Genomic DNA, 26152 nt, shown 5'->3' with positions numbered 1-26152 from the left:
GTAATATCATACCCGCTGTCCCGCTCCAGTCTATATCCCACGTCCCACAGTCAGCCTCTCCGGCCAGCTCCCGTCCGTGACCCAAGTCCCAGTCATCCCTCGCCTTCCCCCGCTGCCCATGCCTGCTGTCCCGCTCCCGTTCATGTCCCACATCTCTCATGCACCCCTCAGTCCGCCTCCCGTCTGTGGCCCATGTCCTACAGGCACCCCTCTGTCCGCCTCCCGTCCGTGGCTCATGTCCCACGGCAACCCCCCTCGTCCACCTCCCGTCCGTGGCCCATGTCCCACGGCACCCCCCTGTCCGCCTCCCGTCCGATCAGAAACAGGTCCAGGGTCAGGGTCAGGTCCAGAGACAGTTCCAGGGCCAGTTCAAGGGCTAGATCAAGGGCCAGATCCGACACGGCACCCCTCTATCCACCTCCCGTCTGTGGCCCATGTCCCACAGCACCCCCCTGTCCGCCTCCCGTCTGTGGCCCAGGTCCCACAGCACCCCCCTGTCCGCCTCCCGTCTGTGGCCCATGTCCCACAGGAACCCCCCTGTCCGCCTCCCGTCTGTGGCCCATGTCCCACAGGCACCCCCCTGTCCGCCTCCCGTTCGTGGCCCACGTCCCACAGGCACCCCCCTGTCCGCCTCCCGTCCGGCCAGAAACAGGTAAGAGAGAGGAAGAGAGAGAAAAGAGGAGAGAAAAAGAAAAAGAAAGAGGAAGAGAAAAGAAAAAGAAAAAAAAAGTTTCCAACTGCTACCCACGTTGCAGTCGTCCCTCTCCTTCCCCACTCCCGTCCATGTCCCGCTGCCATCTCCCACATCCCGCTCCCGTCCGCATCTTCTGCTCACCCGCGACCCACGTTCCACAGCTTACCTGCCCCCGCTCGGCTCTCCGCTATCTGCAGGCAAGCCGGACTCCCCTTCCCGATGCTGCACCTCAACGCTCTGCCATCTGCCGGCGCCTTCCGTTCACGTTCTGCCGTCTGCCGGCACCTCCCCTCTACGCTCCAAGCATCTCAGTCATTCTACGCGGCTCGACCTGGCTAGCGCCGTCCCCTTCCCTTCTCGAAGAGTATTTATTTCTTCATGAAGAATCATTCAGTCTTCGATTCACTGCGCTTTTACACGGACGCTTCCGCCTCCTCTGGCTTTGGGGGGGTTGTGTTAAGTCTACTTTAATCTAAATTTCAAATCTCTTAACGTTAAGGCCCTGCCTCGTCACCGCACGCACACCGGTCTCTCCTGCCGCCCCATTCCTAGTCGTTCCTATCTTCAGAAGGCCAGCCCACGTCAGCACCCCGGTCTTAGAACGCCCTAGGGCCACGTTGTTCCCGCGCATCTGTCACCTCTACTCCGGGCTCGTTTAGATTAGGAGCCGCTACATCATGGGCACCCGGGGTACATGGCCCCGATTTGCCTCTAACATCTAAAATCTACAGCCTAATTCCCCTGCACCCCGGTGCAGTCTCAACTCAACAAATACTGGTTGTTGTTCTAGATTTCCTCATTGCCGTCCCACTCGTCTCTCGAGCCACGCTCACGCCGTCCACTCCCGGCCTGTCCTAATTCAGTCCACGCCCCACGTTCACGGTCGACCTCTGCTGTCCCTGCTCCCGTCCTGCAGTCTACAGTCACTTCCCGTTCCGTCGACACTTCCCTTTCCGCCGTCTGCCGACACCTCCTAGTCCCGCCGCATGCCGGCTCGTCCCGTCCTGCCATTCTCCCGTCCACGCCTCGCGTCTGCCGGCTCTCTCCACGCCCTGCCACTGCCGGCACCTCCACGTCAGCGTCCGCTGGCACTTCCCTGCTACTCCTGCAACCTTTGCCCGTCTTCACTCAATTCCTATCCACTTCCAGGCATTCCATTTCAGCCGCATCACTCAGACACTTCGCATCCACAGGGAGTCACCCTCACCTATACGTCAATACGCTCCCCAGTATCCGCCCCTACCGGGACACCACTAATCACGGCGTCCTCGCGTCCCTGCCGTCCCCCTCCGTAGTCAGCTTCTACGTCTATTCTTCAGGAGCATCAGCGATAACACGGCGGCTCAGACCCTGGGCTTTTGGGGGAAGGTTTCTAATTCAATCAGATCATGGAGTGCCCATGATCGCTACGCCTTCCACCGGGGTCTGAGCGCCAAATAAACTTTGCAATAAAGTTTGCAAAAACATCTTTTCTGCTTTTGTGTCTGAGTCTCTCCAGGGTGAACTAGCACAATAAGTTAAATAAATAGTGAAAATTATGCCATTTTGGCACTTGAGGCATTTTTACTGCCTCCAGATGCAGGCAAGATAGATAGATATGTTCACGTATCAAGGGGCAACTGAAGTTTGAATATATAAAACTGACTGATCGGATTAACATTAATATTAATATTAAGCTTAAACCAGTAAGTGTAAAAAGTGAAAAATCTGTAATTTAGAAACAATTTTAGATTTTGATCATTTTCATCAAACCTGAATAACTTTTCACAAATCCATTTACAATACCAACAATACAAATGAAAAACTAAGAATGAATTAAATATATAAAACTTTTAATAATGAAATATAATGACATTGCACTTGATAAGATTACACACAGGTCTCTGAGGTCAACATTCAGTTTAGAGCAATATTTACATTAATCAATTTCACTATCTTCTGACAGGACAGCTGCATAATTATCCTGAGGTTCATTTGAACAGTTCTTACATTGACAAAGGTCAGTGCAGACAAGTTGAGAAGACCTACAAGAACACCCATTTGACTCACATTTGTTTGTGCGACACTTGCAGTTTATGACTTTCAGAACATCTCTTGGGGCTGGACTACCAGACATCCAATTCATAGAAAGTTCATTGTCCTTTATGTTCCAACCATTTAGTGATGGTGACGATGCAGATATCTGTTGATGTAGTGCCCTAGGATGAATTGCAGCTTGGTAGTTTGCTCGTAGTATGTGCTGCTTTAGAGCATCTCTAGTTGGAGGTAAACTCTGCTCAGTTGCCTTCGGATTAGTTCGAAATACACTATACCTGGTCTCATTCACACTCGATAAGCTGTGACCATACAGTTGACACATATACTTCTCCAAGGTATTTTCTGTACATTCTTCAACATCAAATCAAATCAAATCAAATCAATTTATTTTTGTAAGGCCCAAAATCACAACAACAGTTGCCTCTGAGGGCCACAGGGAGAAATGAATCAACAATGTCTGTGGTGGCGATGAAGTCAGACAATGTCTGTGGTGGCGAGGGACGATGTCCCAGGGTCCTCTGTCCTTAGACTCTCCTTCTCGGCCAGGAAAAACTACAAAAAAAACCTCTTTGGGAAAAAAGCGTAGAAACCTGGAGGAGTTCCAGTGAAGGAGAGATCCGACTCTCACAGACGGACAGACGGACACAAGGAGACTGGAGCTGGACCCACTCTTCAGGCAGATGAGGGACCGACTGAGTCGAGCTGGACCCACTCTTCAGGCAGATGAGGGACCGTCTGAGTCGAGCTGGACCCACTCTTCAGGCAGAAGAGGGACCGTCTGAGTCGAGCTGGACCCACTCTTCAGGCAGACGAGGGACCGTCGGAGGCGAGCTGGACCCACTCTTCAGGCAGATGAGGGACCGACTGAGGCGAACTGGAGCCACTCTTCAGGCAGATGAGGGACCGACTGAGGCGAACTGGACCCATTCTTCAGGCAGAAGAGGGACCGTCTGAGTCGAGCTGGACCCACTCTTCAGGCAGACGAGGGACCGTCGGAGGCGAGCTGGACCCACTCTTCAGGCAGACGAGGGACCGTCGGAGGCGAGCTGGACCCACTCTTCAGGCAGATGAGGGACCGTCTGAGGCGAACTGGAGCCACTCCTCAGGCAGATGAGGGACCGTCCACACAGGGCAGGGACCACTTCACCAGGGGAGGGGCATCTGGGTCCACAGGTCCTCAGAAGTGAGAGAAAGAAAAGAAGGCGGTGAACAGTTTGCAAGTGGAATCAAAAAATAAATATTGTTTGATAGCATAAGTAGTCAGAAGAAGAAGAGGATAGTGCTCAAGCTGTCATACTTCCCCCAGCATAGTTACTCCTAGGGCAGCGTAGCTGAAGCTGTGGGTTTATCTTTATGTTCCTAACTTCTCTGACCATAAGCGATTTCGAAGAGGAACGTTTTAAGCCTGGACTTAAATGAAGAGACTGTGTCAGCATATTTAACATGGGTCGGGAGCTGATTCCATAACACAGGAGCTTGGTAGCTAAACGCTCTACCTCCTACAGTACTTTTAGAGACTCTTGGCACCACCAGAAGGCCAGCATTCTGAGAGCGAAGAGCTCTGTTTGGATGATATGGTTCTATAGCATCTTTGAGGTAGGATGGGGCCATGTCATTTATGGCTTTGTAGGTCAAGAGTAGAATTTTGAATTTGATTCTAGACTCGACGGGGAGCCAGTGAAGAGACTTCAGCACTGGCGTAATGTGCTCTCTTCTTTTTGTTCCTGTTAGTAATCTTGCTGCTGCATTTTGAACCAGTTGAAAGCTTTTTATGGAGCTTTTAGGACACGCTGCAAGCAGGGAGTTACAGTAGTCTAATCTAGTCGTTACAAATGCATGGATAAGTTTTTCGGCATCACTTTTAGGCAGGATTCTTCTGATTTTGGCGATGTTGCGCAAATGGAAATAGGCTGTTTTACAAGCTTGATTTATATGAGCTTTAAATGAGAGCTCCTGGTCAAATAAGACTCCAAGGTTTCTTACAGTAGAACTGGAGGCTACACTGACATTGTCCAGTGTGACTATCTGCTCAGATAGAGCGTCTCGTAGATGCTTAGGGCCAAGCACAATGACCTCGGTTTTTTCAGGGTTAAGAAGCAGGTAGTTCAGTGTCATCCAGGTTTTTATCTCCTTCACACAAGTACTAAGTCTGTCTACTTGATCGCTCTGATCAGGTTTCATTGATAAATACAGCTGAGTGTCATCTGCATAGCAGTGGAAGTTAATGCCATGCTTTCTGATAATGTTGCCTAATGGTAGCATATAAAGAGTAAACAGAATTGGACCGAGTACCGAACCCTGTGGCACACCGTAAATTACTTTAGAGCTTGGTGAGGAGCTCTGGTTTACAACATCAAAGCTCTTTCCGAGCTGACAGAACACCTTGATGAACTCAGTGCCAGGGATAGCAGCTTCTTCTTTCCTTTGCCATGAAATGCACTACCTGAATCTCAATTCTGGGGATAATGTGTTGGTGATAGCGCGGAGGTTGATTATTCGCGATCTGTTCTTGACACCAGTCAGGAAATACAGGTCTGCATGGATTGTTTCTATAAGAGACATGGCTATCACAGCAACATCAGTGTCAAGACTCTTTATGATGATGTCTTTATGAGGCAAAGAGGCATGCTCTGCGTGAAGTAGAAGTCTGGTATCAGCCTCCTCGTGGTCACAGTATAGTTCCAGAACATCTTTCACTGTACTCTCCACCTTCCTTCATCACTATTGCCTGACACTCCTTGCCATGAGTGACATAGATATCAAGGTTCTGTTTGACTGATCAAAATGATGCCGTTTTCCAACATGAGCAGAGGAAGCTGATCAGGTTTTCCTTGTTCAGACCACTGGATAAAAACTGGCACTTTTTGATCTTTTTCATATATCTGGATGATCTGAGTCCGTCCTTTTGCTCGTCGTTCTCTCTCAGCATTCTTTATGCTGATGTCAGAATATGTATCAGCAACAAAGTCAACTCTGGTACTCTTGTATTTCCTCACAGTTGATATCATAACTGATCAATACAAATCAGCCAATTCACCAAATGTTGATGGCAGATGTTTCTTCAGTGATTGTATGATTGCCATACCATCTATCATCACAGCATTGCCTATTGGAACTGACTCAGTTATACATTCTGAATCTTGGCTTTCGAGCACACTCAGCAATTCAGACTTGGTGTTTTTAGCCAGAGTTCCATCTACATTTGCTAATGGAAACGATCTTGTTCCAAGTGGGTATGCCAGAATCTCACGTAGGTTGATATATCAATTCTGACTCATTATCAACAGTCTGGCAAATAACTCTTTGTCATACTTCAACACTGACTGCTGCCTTTTGCTTGACTTCTTCACTTTTGTCTGGTCAATTAATGTTTTCAGTTTCATACTCGAGATTGGTGAAAACATGTCTTTGTCTTTTTCAATCAGCCTCTCTTTGATGTAGAGCAACCTCTCCTTTCTTCTCAGCATCGAGTAGATCAGTTTTCATTTCATCACTGGCAATCATACCTGAGCTAAGAGAGACAAGCTCATCGTGGTCATCAAAAGGATTGACCATGTTGGAGACAGTGTTCAGTATTGACTGTACAGCATCATCATCTTTCTTGATTTTACCTCTGTCAAGCTCTTTTGACGCTCGATCTTCTTGGGTCTGTCCAGCGATACTCTCACATTTCCTAGTGATTGCAGCCTTCTCCGGCTGTGCAAGAATCCAGCGCTGCACAGCTCCTTTTCTGAGGGTGAGTCCTTTCAATCCACCTTTGGTCTTTGAATCATGATTCACAGTTTGCTCTATTGCCTGGTCACAAGTAATGTAAGGGGCTCTCTCCCCTGCCGCTGAACAGTCCATTCACCGGTTTCTATAATTGCCTGGTAGGATTCTGAATGACTGGATTGAAGATTGTTCATCTCTAACTAATAGGCTGGCAGATACCTGGCATACTTGACATGGTCATACGAGAAATACCATGACATCATCTTTCTGACCACAGATAGATGTAGCTTCCAATTTGACTCACGTGTGGTTAATGAATCGTCATAAGGCGCTGGTACAACTAGCAGCCCGTCATCTCCCTGCTGCACCGCTCTCTCTCTCACCTGGAAAAGCCTGGCAGCTCTGTGAGGATCCTGTTTTTCAATCTTTCCAGCGCCTTCAACACCATCCAGCCGCTGCTCCTGAGGGACAAGCTGGAGACGGCTAGTGTGGAGTCTGACCTGGCAGAGTGGATCCTGGACTACCTCACGGACCGACCCCAGTTTGTGAGAGCCCGGGACTGTGTGTCTGACCCTCGGACCTGCAGTGTGGGGAAGCCCCAGGGCACTGTCCTCGCGCCCTTTCTCTTCACCCTCTACACTGCGGACTTCAGACACGACACGGACAGCTGTGTCCTGCAGAAGTTCTCTGATGACTCTGCTATCATCGGACTCATCACGGACGACGATGATGTGGAGTACAGGGGACTGGCGCAAGACTTTGTGGACTGGTGTCAGTGGAACCACCTCCTCATCAACGCGGGGAAGACCAAGGAGATGGTGGTGGATTTCCGCAGACGCCACTCCACTGCCCCCTCACCAGTGAACATCCAGGGATGGGACATTGAGAGAGTGGACTCATACAAGTACCTGGGTGTTCATCTGAACCACAAACTGGACTGGACTCATAACACAGACGCACTGTACAGGAAGAGCCAAAGTCGGCTCTATCTCCTGAGGAGACTCAGGTCTTTTGGAGTGACAGGGCCACTCCTGAAGACCTTCTACGACTCTGTGGTGGCATCAGCCCTCCTGTACGGTGTGGCCTGCTGGAGCAGGCCACACCGTACAGGATTCATCACTCTGTGATGCTGCTGCTCCAGCAGCATCACAGACAGCATCACAGAGTGAGAGAGGAAGAGGCTGGACAGTCATCAAGAAGTCCAGCTCCGTCCTGGGCTGTGCTCTGGACTCGGTGCAGGAGGTGGGGGACAGGAGGGTCCTGGCTAGATTCACATCTATGCTGGACCATGAGTGTCACCCCCTGCAGGACACTCTCTCCGCCCTGGAGAGCAGCTTCAGTGAGAGACTGATCCACCCTCGCTGTGTGAAGGAAAGGTTCCGTAGGTCTTTCCTTCCTGCTGCTGTCAGACTTTATAACAAAAACTGTTAGTCCTGAACACTCGCAATACTGACCTAACCATGTGCAATTCTGTCATATGTGCAATTGCTGTTGGAATTCATGTGCAATTACTGTGAAATTCATGTGCAATCTATGTGCTGTCGTGACACATATTCATGTGCAATTACTGTCGTAATCACATGCAATGGTATTTATGTATTTATTTATTTATTTGTCTATGGGAGTTTTTATTTATTCATAGGAGATCTTCTACTGAAGGTTTTTTCAGACTTCCTATAAGTGATCTGTTCTTCTGTATCTACCTCTGTATCTACCTGCGTTGCACCAATGAAATTTCCCCATCTGGGACAATAAAGGAATATCTTATCTTATCTTATTTAACATTCCAGTCAAATCAATAAGACTCCATGGGAACAAGCAGGTGGTAGGCCCTCCACCAGGAAACTTTAAAGCAAGTGGCCTACATTTATAAGCAAATGACTTCACACTAAGCCCGAGCGTAGTTCAAACAAGTGTGACATTTTATAATTGCGCTACACTTCTGAGAATAGCGTTGGTCCACACCTGCTCAATTTCACATGCAACTTTGCATACAAGTGATAAAGCGTTCTGCTGTGTGATACAGCTCACAGCTCAATAGCTCAACTCACAGCTACAGCTCAATAGCTCAACTCACAGCTACAGCTCACAGCTCAATAGCTCAACTCACAGCAACAGCTCACAGCTCAATAGCTCAACTCACAGCTACAGCTCAATAGCTCAACTCACAGCTACAGCTCAATAGCCCAACTCACAGCTCACAGCTCAATAGCTCAACTCACAGCTACAGCTCACAGCTCAATAGCTTAACTCACAGCTACAGCTCAATAGCTCAACTCACAGCTCAATAGCTCAACTCACAGCTTAATAGCTCAACTCACTGCTCAATAGCTCAACTCACAGCTCAATAGCTCAACTCACTGCTCAATAGCTCAACTCACAGCTCAATAGCTCAACTTACAGCTACAGCTCACAGCTCAATAGCTCAACTTACAGCTACAGCTCACAGGTCAATAGCTCAACTTACGGCTACAGCTCACAGCTCAACGGCTCACAGTTACAGCTCCGAGCTACTACTCTCAGCTACAGCCCTCAGCCAACCCACATGTCACAACTTACAGCTCACAGTTACAACTACAACTACAGCTCACTCAGAACCCGCCGGCAGCACGCTCGCCCCAGAGCATCCACGCTCACCCCAGAGCATCCTCAGAGCCCCGCACGCAGCCACACGCTCGCTCAGAGCCCTGCCCGCAGCCACACGCTCGCTCAGAGCCCCGCCCGCAGCCACACGCTCGCTAAGAGCCCCGCCGGCCACATGTTCACTCCAAGCACGAATCTCACCAGCAGCCGCGCCCACGCGCTCACCCCGACCCACGGCAGCGTTCTCATGCTCGCCCCAATCCACGTATTCATTTCCCAGAGCCTCTCTCTGAGCCACCAGGCACAGGGACGTCTACCACAGAGCCACCGGGATACGCCCCTCTGGTTCTCAACAGTCTCTCCTTCGACCCTCTTCTCGCACAGAGTCCGTTCTCCACTCGTTCTTTCGACTCTTCATTCATCCCTCCCTTAATCACTCATCCCGCTCTATTCCCCCCCCCCCCCTTCCCCTTCCCCATTCATCCAAACCTTTCGACCCCTTCCCCATTCATCCCACATCCCACTCAAGCTTTTTTGCGTCCTCACCAGGGTCTCATCGGGCACCGGGATACAGTCTCTCTCCGGAACAGTCACCGGGCACCGGGATGCTCATCCATCTCACATTCCCTCCTTCTTTTCAGAAGAAACATCTCTCAACGTGCACCTCATCCACCGCGCATCGGTTGGTGCATTGGAGACCGCTCGGAGCGCTCCGGCCCCTTCCAACCCATTCCAGCTGCCGTGCGCACTGGACGGTCCTCAGGTGCTTAGTCTCCTCTACCAGGCATTCACATAATCCCAGAATTATACCCCACTAACGTTTTGGACATTTTGGGGGTTTGATGAGTCGGAAGGCTTATTCAACACCTCTAGTAGATCAATAAGGGATATCTTACTATGCGCAACTCATAATACTCAGTCTATTCCCCTCTATCAATCCGTCTCCTGCATTGCTCATACTCAAGTCACCGTAATTGACCAGCTCCTACTCTCGATTCACCGTCCCAAATCCAACGCTCTATGATCGCTTCAATTCCTACTCCTCAATACTACTACCCTCATATCTTTCATTCCTCTCATTCTCAATCTCATTCAGCTCAATTAAGTTCCCTCATTCATTGCTCATATCGGCTTCTTCACCATTTCATGCTTCCTGCTTCCGAAGAGTGCACACGCTTTTTTGCTCGCTCCGCTTGCTATCGCTGCTTTCCTTATTTATTTTTCTTTTTAATCAGTTTTTGTCTTCCAAACATTTTTGCTTTAGACTTTTTCAAGTAAACCAAGGATTTTAAGAACATTTTTCCAGTTTTAACGACATATCTGACGCCAGCGACATGTCCGGGAGAAGAAGTGAGAAAGACTGTGAACGCTGTCGGAAATATCAACAAGAAATTAATGAGCTGAAAACACGGATATTTGTTTTGGAATCTGAAAAAGTTCTTCACGATACCATTCCTGTGTCAACCGACGGTAAGAAGAGCACACTTTTTACAAGAAAAACTGCTACTTTCAACCTAAACCGCAGTGACTCTGTGTCGTTTCCAAAACTGTCTAAAAACCAGAAAGACCAGGCTGTTTCTTGGAACAAACTTGGAGCAAAGCCTAAACGATACAAAGATAACGTGAAGTCACCTAAAATACAGCTCACCAACAGATTTTTACCACTTTCAGAGATGGAATTAAATGAAAAAAGGAAAGATGACGTGGCCAAAATACAGCGAGGAGGATCTGCCAAGGTCACGCAGATTGTTTTAGTTGGGGACGGCGCGATAAGTCACATGACGCATGAAAAGATAAACACACATTCTTTTCCAAGCGCCACTGTTTCTGAGATAACGTCACTCCTTCCAAATATTATGGCTAAGCATGGAGGAGCTAAACAGCTGATTGTGCACGTGGGTGCAGTGGACATGCGGCGGGAACAGACTGAAGTTTTGAAAAAAGACTTCTTGAAGTTATTCGACCTGCTTGATAAAATGGAAATCAAAACTTTCATTAGTGGACCTCTTCCAAACATCGACAGGAGGATAAACAAGTTTAGCCGGCTTCTTCAGCTGAACACATGGCTGTCCAAAGAGTGCTCCCCGAGAGGACTACACTACATTGAGAACTTCTATCTATTCTGGAAACGAGAGGACCTGTTTAAGAGAAATGGCCCCCACCTATGCAGAGGTGGAGTGAGGGTGCTGACAGAGAACCTGCTCCACGCTCTGAGGCATTGGACTGGGCCTGGACAGGGTCCTGAGCAGATAGTTAGAGAAGAGAGGAATGAGAGAAGAATTCCTGCTCCCTCAGCCAGAGACCGAGCCAATGTTTCAACATCAAAAGCACCACAACCTCAGCCTCCACCAAAGGATTCATCAGCAGCTGCTCCACCACCACCAGCAAAGGATTCAGCTCCAGCTGCTCCACATTCACCTCCACCGCCTCCAGCAAAGGAACAATCTTCAAAGGCCTTGGACCCATCTGTGACAAGCCCAACAACATCCCTGTCATCGCCCCTGCCTTCACACCAGCCCTGGGTTCCCCCTGCAACATCTACTCCCACTAAAGATTCATCATTCTCCTTCTCATCTCCACTCTCACCCATGGGCCTTCCCAGCCATTTTGAAAGTCTGATCAAATCAGGCATTAAGATGGCTCCACTCACGCCCAATATAGCAAGGGCTATACCGACTACACCAACAAAAGCCCCACCACCCATCCCCCCTCGCCTCTCACCTGGTCCCAAACTCTCCTTGGCTACAAAAGCCCCACCACCCATCCAACCTCGCCTTTTACCTGGTATCTCCCATAGCTAGGATGCACTGGGTCTCAGCGTTGCCGGGACTTATTGTCACATTAAAAATCAAACCAACCCGGGGCCCTATGTAAAAAGAGCCCCCCCTAGTGCTATTTCTGTAGTCACATCATCACACAGATGGAAAAACAAAATGCGAGTCAGGCCCAATCTGAGAAATGTGATTCATATTCCCTGTGAAAAGATAAAGCCCAGTCCCACTGAAACTAGTCTGAAACTTGCTGTGCTAAATGTCAGATCCTTATGTAACAAATCTCTCTTAATTAATAATTTTATTTCTTCTTATAATCTTGATTTTATGTTTTTAACTGAAACATGGCTTGACAAAAACACAGGAAATGTAGTTCTGATAGAATCTGCTCCACCCAACTTTAAGTTTGAATCTGAAACACGAGAAAACAAAAAAGGGGGTGGAGTCTGTGCTGTCTTTAGAGATGAAATAATTACCCGCAGGTTGTCTTTTGGGGTGTTTTCATCATTTGAGTATGTATCCTTTAAAATGGAGCTAAAACGGTCTCCATCCATTCTCTTCATTGTTTTATACAAGCCTCCCCAGCACTGCCAAAGTTTTATTGATGATTTTACTGAGATGCTTTCAGTCATATGCACAGACTTTGATGGTTTGGTCATTACAGGTGATTTCAACGTGCATGTTGATAATGTTTGTGACAGAAACGCTAAAGAGCTTGATGCTGTCCTTGAAACCTTCAGTCTTACTCAGCATGTGAGAGGCCCCACCCACAGCAAAGGACACACTCTAGATCTCATAATTACAAAGGGGGTAAATATTTCAAATGTTAATGTGATCGATGTTGCTCTGTCTGATCATTTCTGTGTCTTCTTTGACCTGTCTGTTTCTCCCCAACCTCCGGTTGGTCCTGCAGTTGTTCAGAGGAGACACATAAGTGATGGCACAGGTGCACTGTTTATGGAAATGATAAACTTTGAAAATGTCTCATGTTCTAATGTAAATGATTTGTTGAACTCTGTTACATCTAGTGTTTTGAATGTTCTGGACACCATCGCCCCTATAAAGGCTAAAATGGTTAAAAATAAGCAGAAGGCGCCGTGGAGAAATGATGATTCGGTCAGGGCACAGAAAAGGGAGTGCCGCAGGGCCGAACGGAAATGGCGCAAGTCAAAGCTCCAGGTTCAAAAAGAGATTTACAAAGAAAAGCTGAACATGTACAACCTAATCTTATGTAGAACTAGGGAAAGATATTTTTCTGAAATAATTGGAAGCTGCAGTAACAACTCGCGTGTCCTGTTTGCCACAGTAAACAGATTAACAAACCCTCCAGCTCAGCTGCCGTTAGAACTCATTTCCACATCCAAGTGTAATGAGTTTGCATTATTCTTTAATGACAAAGTTCAGGGCATTAAAAATGCTATAAATCCCACAATGCAAAAAATTACCCTAAAACCACCAAGACACTTAGAGCTAACTCACTTTGCACCAGTAACTGACAAAACTGTCCATGAGATCATCACCAGTCTGAGTTCATCTACATGCTGCCTTGATGTGTTACCCACCAAATTTCTAAAGTCTGTGCTGAACAGTTTGTTAGCACCATTCACTCACATAGTTAACATGTCGCTTCAATCTGGAACATTCCCAATGTCTTTGAAAACTGCGGTCATAAAGCCTCTCCTAAAGAAGAGCAGTCTTGATGCCGCAGTACTGAGTCATTACCGGCCCATCTCTAATCTGCCATTTTTGGGCAAAGTCCTTGAAAAGGTTGTTTACCAACAGCTCACAGATTTCCTCTTAATAAACAACTCATTTGATGTTTTTCAGTCAGGTTTTAGACCTCATCACAGCACTGAGACTGCTCTTGTCAAGGTGACAAATGACATCCGCCTGAACACTGACACGGGCAAAGCCTCAGTCTTAATTCTGTTAGATCTGAGTGCTGCTTTTGACACTGTCGATCATGGGATCCTCTTACAGAGACTAGAGGACTGGGTGGGCATCACTGGCACTGCCCTAAACTGGTTAAGGTCCTATCTGGAAGACAGGAAGTACTTTGTTGAAATTGGTAGCTGTGTCTCAGACCACATGACCCTGACCTGTGGAGTGCCCCAAGGGTCAGTCCTGGGTCCCCTTCTGTTCAACCTCTACATGCTGCCGTTAGGTCAGTTGATACGCAGTGAAAATGTGTCCTATCACAATTATGCAGACGACACTCAGATCTATGTTTCACTATCGGCAGGTGACTATGGACCAGTAGATTCACTCTGTCACTGCATCCAACAGATCAGTTTGTGGATGCAAAACAACTTTCTCCAGCTGAACTCAGACAAGACTGAAATAATCGTTTTTGGCCCACAGAAACAAAGAGAAAGTGTTAGCGGTCACCTCCAGAGTCTCGCTCTAAAACCTACAAACCAAATTAGAAATCTGGGGGTAATAATGGACTCAGACTTGAACTTTAATAGCCACGTCAAATCAATAACATCAGCAGCTTTTTACCATCTAAAAAACATTGCCAAAATCAAAAATATAGTGTCAAAACCAGATTTAGAGAGACTTATCCATGCGTTTGTCTCCAGTAGATTAGACTACTGTAACGGCCTGCTCACTGGTCTCTCCAAACGAGTTGTAAAACAGCTGCAGTACATCCAGAACGCTGCTGCTCGGGTCCTGACTAGAACCAGGAAGTATGATCACATTAGTCCTGTTCTCAGGTCTCTGCACTGGCTCCCTGTGGCTCAGAGAATAGACTTTAAAGCAGCTCTGCTTGTGTACAAGTCTCTCCATGGCCTAGCACCAAAGTACATCTTGGATATGTTAGTGCCATATGAACCATCTCGGACTCTGAGGACCTCAGGGACCGGCCTCCTGCTGGTGCCCAGAGTCAGGACAAAACATGGGGAATCTGCATTTCAGTTTTATGCAGCTAAAATCTGGAACAGTCTTCCTGAAGATGTGAGACAGGCTTCAACTCTGACAATGTTCAAATCTAAGCTAAAAACAGTTTTGTTTAGCTGCGCATATGACTGAAAGGATTTTTTCTTTGCACTCTTCTCTTTGGTTTGTGATTTTATTAGTTTAGAAAATCAGTTGGATTGATAATTTTTAATTTAGTTAATTTTATTGTATTTCTGTTTCTGTAATTTCTTTGTGATTTGAATGCATTTTTCCTGCTGTGTGAAGCACTTTGAATTGCCTTGTGTATGAAATGTGCTCTACAAATAAACTTGCCTTGCCTTGCCTTGCCTTCTTTAATACCCGCAGCTCGTCAACTCCTAAATCCATGCAAACATTTCGCTCTCCACTCCGGAGCAAGAGGACTCCACCATAACTCCAGTTCTATCGACTGCTCGTCCAATCCTATCACTCTTGCATCTTATTCTCCATCTGCTTCCGTCGACGACCACAAACGCTAAAACACTATTCAAATGTACCAGAATTAACCCTCGTCTCAGTAACGGACGGACTGCTTTCGATTTCATCCAGCTACTCTTCAAGAGTGCTAGGCTATCCAGCTCCTCTTCCCCCGTGCCACTCGTAACATTATTTTCAGCCAGGCTTACGTCAAGATCCAGATCAACTTCCTTCATTTTAAATCATTTTGGGGTTTTGAATTACCCGAGACAGAGCCCCCATCCTGAGTCTCTACCCAGCCATCTCATCGATCTCTCATCGACCTCTCTCTCATCTCATCGATCTCTCTCATCGAGTTCTCTCATCGGTCTCCCTCATCGATCCCTCTCATCGAGCTCTCTCATCGATCTCTCTCATCGATCTCCCTCATCGATCTCCCTCATCGATCTCCCTCATCGATCTCTCTCATCGATCTCTCATCGATCTCTCATCGATCTCCCATCAATCTCCCATCGATCTCCCATCAATCTCCCATCGATCTCTCATCAATCTCTCATCGATCTCTCATCGATCTCTCATCGATCTCTCATCGACCCATCATGACTTATCAATAAACATTCTTTCGTATTTCATTGTTGTGGCGTGGTCCTTGCTAGTGAATATTTATATTTTGTCCTCCTGTGCAATATATTTCATTGAAAAATCCGTAAACCAAGCAATAAAATAACTGCGGCCTTATAGAAAATATAATTCTGTCAATTGGACAAATGTTTGAAGAGTGATTATGTTTCGTCATCCAAGTATTTTCTTCATTTCCTCTGACAGGGATGTGGTGAGACCTTATATTTGTCTGAAGGGAGGAGCTAACTACAATGAAACTAACACAAACTATATGTTTGCAGTCAGGAGGAGTATCTGCCGTTGTTTGCTCTTATTATTACTACCATTATTGCTGTACATAATAATGCTAGAGAAACAGATTGTACTCACGGTGTCCCAGAGAGTTGGATATTTTCTTCGCTGTGGAACTCCTTGAGATTTCTACTTTTTCCCAAAGAGATTTTCCCCAAAAGGTGGGTCTAAAGACAGGGGATGCTGGGAAATTTGCTAAATTCCTATGAACATTGTTCAATTTCTTTTCACTGTCGCCCTTCGAGGAAACTGCTGTTGTGATTTTGGGCGTTACGAAAATAAATTGAAGCGAATGGGCTAATTTGCGTCCACAGTCCAAGATTCACACTCTAACATACACCAGCATACTTGGAAACTGTAGGCAAGGTGGGTGAAGTGTCTTGCCTAAGGACACGACAACAGTATGCACTAGTCCCCCCTGTGGCATCTGGCATTCCAGCGGTCTCTCATGCAAGTATTAAGCAGGCCCATCCCAACTTAGTTTCAGAGTTCTGACAAGATCAGGCTTTGACAAGTTGGTATGGCCACACTATTGAGTTTAAGTGTGAACTGTAACCTGTGTCATATTTAGCATCTGATCTGAAAATGGAGGTGATTGGGTAGTAAATCCTTTACCAATCTTTGTCAGATGAACTGAAGAAGCAACTTGGATGACTGGCAAAAACGTATTCACTCTTAACATTTTAGTCCAGTTGAAATAATTTTATTTTCTTTTGCTAAGGATCCTACCTGGATGAGTGAAAAATTACAAATACATTGTTATATTTAAAATAAATAAACTGCAATATTCTGTCTACAGCTGCTGGTCCTTCGTGAGTCGCCGTGGGGGACAGCAGGTGGTGTCTCTGGCCCATAGTGGATGTCTGTACCACAACACTGTCCAGCACGAGCTTCTCCACGCTCTGGGCTTCAACCACGAGCAGACCCGATCCGACAGGGACAACCACATCAGGGTCCTGCTGCAGAACGTGGTGTCCGGTAATGACCATAGCTATATAAACTATATTGTACAGAGGAGTGTTGAATATAAGATCGGACAAAATCTCACTTGGGTTAGGGTTAATAATTAATCTATTTTGTTTTTTTTATACTGTATGCATGCTTGACATCGCTTAATTACTGCAAACCAATTTATGAATAAAGACACCTAACCTAACCTACACTAACCATATGACACGCCACTGTCCTCGTTCTCACCCAGGTCACTCAAAGATACAGAGTGTAAACTGGGAACAGCCGTGACGCACAGCTCCACAACTCCATTTTCTCGTAAACTTGGAATTGTTGTACAAAAAGACATTCACACAAATCTCATGGACAACAGCGTAAAAATAGTCAGTACCATTCTCCTTGACAAGGCAGCAGTAGCAGCAGTAGCAGCAGGAGCAGCAGGAGCAGCAGGAGCAGCAGGAGCAGCAGGAGCAGCAGGAGCAGCAGGAGCAGCAGGAGCAGCAGGAGCAGCAGGAGCCGCCAGCCAGTCCAGTCCTAGCGCAGAAAGAAGTACCAAAGATCTTCTCTCCATCCGTCCATCGCAGAATAGTGGCCAGTGAGGGCTGAGTCAGAGGCTCTCAGTCTTGCAGCCTCAGACACTGCCACCACTCGGCCTCTAACTGCTTGGTCCTGGGGTGAACAACCCACATACTTGCAGCTTAGCCAAACTTTTCCATAACAGACTCGACTTTAAACCAAGACAAAGCCCAGACTAAACCAGGTCTAACCCAGTAGACCGACCACACTGAACCAGGAGGAGGGCAAGACGTGCTCAAAACATAAAATCGCCACTCTGAACCAGGGCACTCCCTACGACTACGGCTCCGTCATGCAGTACTTCAGGTGAGAGGAGCAGCAGCCACACACTTACAGTATTCTCCAAGTATCTCCTCCAAGTTCAGTGTGAGATTGATTCTCCTGATCTCCTCTCATCCAGGACTGCTTTCTCCAAGAACGGCCAGCCCACCATGATCCCCATCCCCAATGCCAACGTGAACCTGGGGAACGCTCGGGAGATGAGCGCCAACGACAAGAAGAGGCTGAACACGCTGTACAAGTGTTGTGAGTGTTAACCTATCTATATAACCAGGATTAATACCTTAGAGCTACTTCAACTCATTGAGTTTTTTTATGTTGCAGAAGGAGCACATCCAGGCCTGGTCTAAGCAGAAGATCACTGCTCATTGTGTCACTGGAGATGTGATGAAATAAAAAATGAAAAACTCCCCTGTAATAGTCAATTACTGTTTTTTTTCCTGAAAAAAGAAAGAATAGACATAGAACAAAGAACATAATAGAAGCCTTTCCTTAACTATTTCCTCTGGGTCCAGATAATTAATTTCTCCTCTTACCTTTTAATTTCCAGTAGCATTTGAGGACTCCCCTTCTTAGCATGATTTATCCCCAGCTTTTTTAGTTTTTCTTGCAGATCATTTAGCTTTTTCTCCTTCTGTTGCGTTTTTGCTGAAAACAATGGCAATTTTTCCACTAAAAACTGCTTTAGCAGCATCTCAGAGTCATGGTCATGTAGGTCTATTATTCCTATATGTGCTTCAGAGATTTAAGATCTGTCTTTACTGAAAAAATAAATAAATAATATATTCTGGAGTCGATTGTTTTTGGGTTAGAAAAATGGGAATGTTGGCGTGCATTAGGGTTCATCTCCCTCCAGATGTCAATCAGACCTATATTCTTCCTTAATTTACATAATTTGTTATCTATTGTTCCTCCTGTGCCTCCTGAATTTGATAAATCATTTGCCAATTGACACAGATTAGGCTTCCCTCAGAGTGGTTTGCAATCAGGTCTATAACATCATTATGGGAGGTGATATTGCCTCCTGATGGAGCATACACATTCAATAAAGTAAAAAACCTTTCCATTAATACTTCCTTTAACCAGTGCAAAGCTGCCATCTTTGTCTTTACATTGAAAATGTTGTTCAATAGCTTTTCAGTTCAAAATCAATATTGCAACTCCCCTCTTGTTTGTTTTTGATAAGATTTTTGATCGAGTTCAATATGTTGCTAAAGTTAAAAGATGCTACTTCTTACTTCTCCAATGACATTGAGTCGATTGTGTCAAAAATGTTCATGCCAGAAACATCCACCAAACCCACAAAAAAGTCCATGGCAAGTCCATTCCGAATGGCCCCCCGATCATCTCCCATTGTGCTCCTGGTACGAACCCTCTCAAAGAACTGGATACTCTACCTCCCCAAACTTTTGCTTCTGCTGGTGGTGTTTTTACCTTTTACCACCAGATGAGTTGCTGGATGTGAGAAGCCATGCCTCAGATTTCTCTTCCTGAATTCCTCACAGATAGAGTGAAACTTTGCTGGTTGATGATGAATCTTGTACGGAAGGTCTTATGCAATAAAAACTTTCTTGCCTCTCGACTGGAGGTCTCCGTTAACATTTGCAGCCTTCATGATGTTCTCCTTCTCACTCTGATTCAGAAACTTCATGATCAGGCCTCATAGTTTATCATCTTCTTGTCTTTGTTGGCCCAGGCAATTTGCTATTTCTATAGTGAGGGGCGTTTCCCCCTCTGGTGCTGTGCTAACTTTAGCATCGTTAGCTTATGGCGACGTCAGTTTTCCCCCAAGGTTATAGTCCTTCAATTTTAATTGTTAGTTCCCGAAGCATCAGCTTCCTTGCCTTTTTCTGGTTCCTACAGTGTCTGGCTCCTCAGTTTGAGTTTAAAAAGAAGATTTTAAAGGTAAATATTGGCAGCAGTGCGTAGCAGTGCGACAAGTCAGTGAAGGTGGTGAAGGTGTTTGACACAAAACAATGAAGAAATATAAACGTCTAACCTTAAATGTACTTATGATAATTACAATCGATATTTGCACTGTTGATACCCACATTTTGCTGCATCAGTATTGATACTTTGATAGCGATACTCATAACCCCTGCTGTTTGTCAGGTACAAACTAGATATTTGGTCTTTTCATTGCGTTTTCACTAGCAAGGATCACAACCCCGGCTACGATGCAAAGTGTTTATTGGCGTACAAGAAACATGAACAACATGAATGTACAGAAATGGATGCAGTTTTGGGGCTTCTGGCGATGAGGGCTGCAGGCTCCCAGGCCTCGATACCCCCATCTAGGACATAAATTAGAATAATTACAATGATTAAAAGAGGGTGGGTGGGAGGGAGGGGCACGGATATCATGACTACTGGTGTGTATGGTTTGGATACTTAAGTAGCTGCAGGAAGGGGCGTGAAAACGGTGTGGTCCGGTGTGGACAGTGAAAAACAAATTATATAATGTTCCTAGGGACTTGGAAATGTCCCAGGATCCCCTGTCCTTAGACCCTCCTCGATTGTCCCAACACTGCATTTTCTTAGACTTTATTCTTTAGACTTTATTCTTTAGACTTTATTCTTTAAACCCCCTCCTCCCTGTGCCCCCGTCACCTAGCAACAGAGTCCCGCCGCTAATAATGATGCTAATGCTAATGCTAAGACCAGAGGAAATGTCCCATCAAAATAAAAGAGGAAAATGAAGTGAAGGCATTCATTGCGCCTCTGCTGGCCAATTGTGAAAATACACAATATCTGTAATGCACTTTTTTCATGGCGTCTGGAGGAGAATATAAACCATGAGTTTCAAACAAATCAGACAATGTTGTGTTTTTCACACAATGTGTAGGTGGCGCTAGAGAGTAAATTTGTTACATGGTATTAATTGTTTCCAATCAGACATAAAAACACATTAGTGAGTGAAATATGAGCTCCGTAGATCAATTCCATTAGGCTTGACTTGTCCTTGAAAAAACAGGAAATTAAGCCTTTTTTGAGGGCGTGTTACGCGTAAAGAATATACATTTTTCTTTGAATATTTATTACATTTCAATGTCTTTAGATGCAAAAAGGTGTTGTTTTGAGCTCGAGGACAAGGACAAACCTGGGACAAGTACGATTTTGAAAAAAAAAAGTCAAACGTGGCGGTGCCACTTTGATTCGACATGGCCGACTTCCTGTTTATCATAGAGCGATGCTGCCAGGTGCGTTTTACTCGTCAAAGGTCAGAGGTCAAAGGTCGCTCTATCACTGTCCCAAGTCTCATGTGCCTAGGCCAAAGATTAAGCGTTTCATGTTTTTTTCTTTTTTGAACCAGTCGTCGCTGTTGCAACGGGCGTTCTACAAGCTCCATTTTATTGGAGTTCGGGCCGAGCCGATCGCGTCTATGTCCCATGTGTGACCTATGACCCCATGTGTGACCTATGACCCCGTGTGTGACCGGTGACCCCATGTGTGACTTTCATCAATGTTCAGGGTCAAAAATGCCCGAGTTGTGACAAAATGACATAGGGTTAGACAATAATAAGAAGAAGAAACCAGGCAATAACAAAGACTCGTCGCATTCCATTCCATGGAATGGCTCGAGCCAATGAATGCTTCAATGGCTAACTGTGCTCGCTGGTTTACTGCTGTAGCGTTCACAAAGTTGGATGATTGCTGGAAATATTCGGCATGTTTATCATCACGATTGGGGTGCAATGTCTTTAAGTGATGCCTTAATTCATTTGTCTTCATGCTTTCCGCTGCCAATATTTTTAGACACAGGAAACACACTGGTCTTTCCTCGTTTCTCATCGTTATCACAATGAAACCAAGCGCTACATACGTTTCATTTCTGTACGTACATTTCCTCGTCTTAGCTTTCTGGAGCCTGTCGTTTGTCTCATTATCTCTGTATCCGCCTCTTTTCATCCCGGTTCAATATTATTTCATGAGGTCTTGTTGCGGAAACTATTCTATAACAAATGACAGAGAAAATGAGGCAAAATATAACCAAGTTGTCTTGTTCAAAAGTGGTTCTTTATTTTAGCCGTGCACAGCCAAAAAAGCTCTCCCTGACATCTGCCGTTCTGTCCCTCCTGATCTGACCAGATCAAACATTGAGTTCAGCTTATTAAGGCACAACAGGTGCCACGTATGCACAAAACCAGTCTAAACATATTGCAGAGACACACGCTCAATGTTCTACCTCATGTGAGACATCCTTGGATCTGCAGCTGTCAGTCTGTTTACCCAGGGACGTCTGCATACAGAGTCATAATAAGTGTGACCCAGATGTTAAACATATGCTGACCTAAGTTCTATGGCATCAGGCAAAGACATTACATTTTTACACCACAATTCCCCCCTTATGATTAGAATCAAACCCCTGGTTTATTATTAATCATTAGCAAAAAAATGTCAACAATGTATCAATCAATATAAGTAAATCAACAACCTGAAAATCAAAAGAATGTTAAGCACGTCATCAAAATTCAGCAGAAGCAAAACTGTCAAAGGAGAAACACTTAACACATGTTCAGAGTATAAACCTTTTGTCCTGGGACTTTAAACCAGTGTCTCAATCCTCACATTACCACAAAATGAGCACATGTATTTAAAACGCAAACAATGATTAGTTCATCTCCGGTGATTAGGTTAAGTATATGATTAAGAATAGATAAAAAAAAATAAAACCAAGTGGTTCTAATCTAATTTTTTTTTTTGTTATATCTGAAACTAATCTACAAGACTCCTCTGCAGATGGAGTCATCATCTGAGTCACTCACATGATCAGAATCACCAGGTGGAGTGATTGTGTCAGGTCCTGTCATTTGAATGGACACAAATTGGGCAGAGACCGTCTTACTAATCATCCTGTGTAAGCATGGGATCACATCCTGTGTAAGCATGGGATCACACCCTGTGTAAGCATGGGATCACATCCTGTGTAAGCATGGGATCACATCCTGTGTAAGCATGGGATCACATCCTGTGTAAGCATGGGATCACACCCTGTGTAAGCATGGGATCACACAGGAGAATAGGATTAAGATCACTACCATAATTATAGCAAAATTGATAAGTCTGTTATGCCAGGAGGACAGAGACCAGGAGGACAGAGACCAGGAGGACAGAGACCAGGAGGACAGAGACCAGGAGGACAGAGACCAGGAGGACAGAGACCAGTCGAACACCAACGAAGAGTGAGTGTGGGACAGAGTCTCTGACTCCATGAGATCACGGAGCTTAGTCAAATTTGCGAGTCCCTGTTGGATTGCTCCTCCATCCTCATCGTTAGAGGGAATGTATGTACAACAAGCTTGGCGTAGTAAGATGCAGACTCCGCCCTTTGAGGCTGTTATCAGATCGAGGACGATGCGATTCTGGAGTGCCACAGCGCGAAGTGCATGCAGCTCTTCTCGCTGTAATTCAATAGTAGCCAGTGTTATAGTGCATACAATTCTTTACAGGACGCCATGCCCCGGCGTGGTACTCTGTGATCAGAGCTTTGACCACTGCGTTGCTGGAGGCGTGTTTGCATGGAAACGCCTCCACATGCCGGGACTAAGCATCGACAAATCTTTTGGGCATAAATGTTAAAATCTTTGTGAACCAATTTATCATTCCCCCCTTTCGATGCAGGTCACGGCCATGTGAAATCAGCACCATCTGCCTGAAAACATATTTAGATAAGCAGACCAACCAAACTTCAGCCCTTTTCCACGCCCCAGCCTTCTTCCACACAGAGATTTCCTCTGTTGTGGCAAAGCTCTGCATGGCATTGAGAGAATGTGGGATGGATGCTACATGAGACACAAAACATACAGTAAAAATGGTCACAGTCCTATGGTTACTATGGTTACAGATGTGTCTGGGCAGGGGACCTGAGCCCAGCACCTCTCAGTTAGTGCACACTGCAAACCCTACTCGGTTTCCGTCCTGTGTCGGCGTCCCAAGATGCAGAACCATCTAGAAAAAGAATCAAATCAGGGTTAGTGAGCGGCTCCTCCCTCAGTGTGTGGCTCCTCCCTCAGTGTGTGGCTCCTCCCTCAGTGTGTGGCTCCTCCCTCAGTGTGTGGCTCCTCCCTCAGTGTGTGGCTCCTCCCTCAGTGTGTGGCTCCTCCCTCAGGTCCGGTCAGTGGAAACATAACAATGAGATAGAAAGATGAGAAATTTTCTGCAACTGGGTCCAGTTTAGCAGAGAAATAAGCGACAGGTGGTAGGGGCCCCGTGGTCAAAAGGACAGACGTCATGCAGCCGTTGCGTTCGTGGACAGTCTGTGTGAAAGGTCTAGTTGGGTCGGGTAAGAGTTGGAGGCTTCTGTAAGGCCATTTTCAACTCACAGAAAGCTTTGTCTGCTTCCTCTGTCCAGGTCATTTTGTCATTAGTCCGAAGGCCTTTACTATGAATGAGTGCACTTAAAGGAGACTCTATTACAGAATAATTTGGGATGAATTGTCGACAATATGAACACATTCCCAGGAATGACATCAATTGTTTCTTAGTTATTGGTTTTGGAATATTTTGTATTGTTGCAACACGCTTTGTGGAAATGCTTTTGCCATGTTTAGATATCACATGACCCAGGAAGGTGACTTCCTCTTTAACAAATTGTAATTTAGAAAGGCTCGCTTTGTGGCCTTCTGCATGTAAATGTTTGAAAAAAAACCCTCCTTCAGCAGCGTTGCTCTTATCTATGTCTTTGGAAACACAACAAACAGTCTGCAAAGCTAGAGACAAACGCTTTCTCCAAGACTTTGTGGAATGTTAAAACAACGCATCAGAATCAGGCATTTCAACCCAGTCCTCCACAGAAATCTTTAACAAAATCTTGAGTTTCCCCCCAGTTAGCAATAATAGGTTTTGATAATGCTAGATACATATTTGTATCAGACAAATTTAAATTTTCGAGATAGTCTGGGAGTGGCACAGAGACGCCAGAGAAATGATCATCCCAGTAAAAGAAGTCAGTCATTAGTACATCTTCCCCACATTCACACCACAGCATCATTCAGTTCTATGTCTGTGACAAACATGAATGTGTTGCAGCTCTCCTACGTCTCTAAAGTCAGTGTCATCAGCTTCACTTTGTTCTGAGCTAAAGAAATCAGTTCAATTGAGGAATTAGGGGTCAATTTCCAGTGAAAATTAGATTTGGGAGCTGTGAGCTCCATAAGGAAATTTGAATCATAATTTAATTATTTGATAGTCGTCACCTTTAATCCATCTGAAGTGGAGATGAGACAAAGACCCAAATGACACATGAGAGCTCGTCCAAGAAGATTGACAGGACACGAGTGAGAATATAGAAATTCATGTTTGAATTTTTGACCACTGCTATCAGAGCATGTTAAAGGAGAGGTATCAGAGCACGTTAAAGGAGAGGTGTAGTGTTCCTTTAATGTCTCACCAGACGCCGCTAATGAATATGTGTAGCGACCACTTAACTTGGGCTTTTTTTTAGTGCAAATTTTTTTACTACAGAACGTGTAGCTCCTGAGTCCACAAGAAAATTGATTTTTTTCACCATTAACAATTAAAGAGAACTCTGGAAATTTAGAACTTGATTGAGATGTTGTGAGATGAATTTCATTAGGTTTAGCAGCTCGAGCCTCAAGATGGGAGATAGCGTGTGTGAGAAGTGTATCGTGCTCGTTACCCTCCTGCAGAGACAAGTGCTCTGGGTGTGTTGTCCCGGCTGCGGTTTCTGCCACGCGCTGAGACCCCCCTTCAGCCCCGTCCAGTCAGTCCGACCCATAATTCCCTCCAGGCCGATGTTGGTTTAGGTGCTGTGGTGGCGCTGGATATGGCTGCTGCTGTCCTTGATAAGACTGTTGCTGTGGCCCTGACCAGGCCTGTTGCTGTGGCTGTCCTGGATATGACCCATGCTGTGGTCCAGGAATGTGTGGTCGCAGGTTCTGATGTGGGCAGTCTCGATAGAAATGTCAAAATTGACCACACACGTAGCACGCACCTCTCTGTCCATCCCGTCTTCCACGGCCACGTCTGTGGACATAGTTTTGCTGCTGTTGTTGTCTTGGAGCGGCAACCGTGTTGGAGAAGAGCGTTAGAGTTGCATCATGTTTTTCTTTTTCTTTTGTCTTTTTATCTTTCACCTTCTCTTCTTGTATCATCTCCCATGCATGACGCGCATGGTCAGACAGTACGTCGAGTTTGGGCCGTTTGATGCCGCCCACGTATGAGCCCTTGATTGCTTTGACAATGTTCTTGTGCAGTCCTCCGATTATTGCCTGACAGAGCAATACCTCATATGGACCGCCTGCTTGGTCTTTCAAGTCCT

General features: G+C 45.8%; 1 protein-coding gene and 1 long non-coding RNA gene across 2 annotated transcripts in view; one reads left to right on the top strand and one right to left on the bottom strand.

Annotated features, from left to right (window-relative positions):
• The first annotated feature begins 17831 nt into the window (after positions 1-17831).
• LOC140381174 (uncharacterized) lies at positions 17832-18280 on the top strand. Its single transcript, XR_011931235.1, has 3 exons — positions 17832-17898; positions 17993-18117; positions 18199-18280. It is a non-coding gene; the product is annotated as an uncharacterized lncRNA (long non-coding RNA).
• Positions 18281-19485: 1205 nt separating this feature from the next.
• The window catches only part of LOC140381138 (hatching enzyme 1.2-like), a 35023-nt gene continuing 28356 nt past the window's right edge, over positions 19486-26152 (bottom strand). Inside the window, exon 9 of the mRNA XM_072465161.1 lies at positions 19486-19498. Coding sequence (XP_072321262.1) covers positions 19497-19498 — 2 coding nt within the window. The 3' untranslated portion in view covers positions 19486-19496. The remainder of the gene's footprint in view (positions 19499-26152) is intronic.

The sequence above is a fragment of the Eucyclogobius newberryi genome, unplaced genomic scaffold (assembly GCF_026437365.1).
Source record: "Eucyclogobius newberryi isolate DKJ021-1_F unplaced genomic scaffold, fEucNew1.0.hap1 SCAF_5, whole genome shotgun sequence".
NCBI classification, from domain to species: domain Eukaryota; kingdom Metazoa; phylum Chordata; class Actinopteri; order Gobiiformes; family Gobiidae; genus Eucyclogobius; species Eucyclogobius newberryi.
Note: the sequence above shows the minus strand (reverse complement) of the source record. Positions and strands in the feature narration are given on the sequence as shown.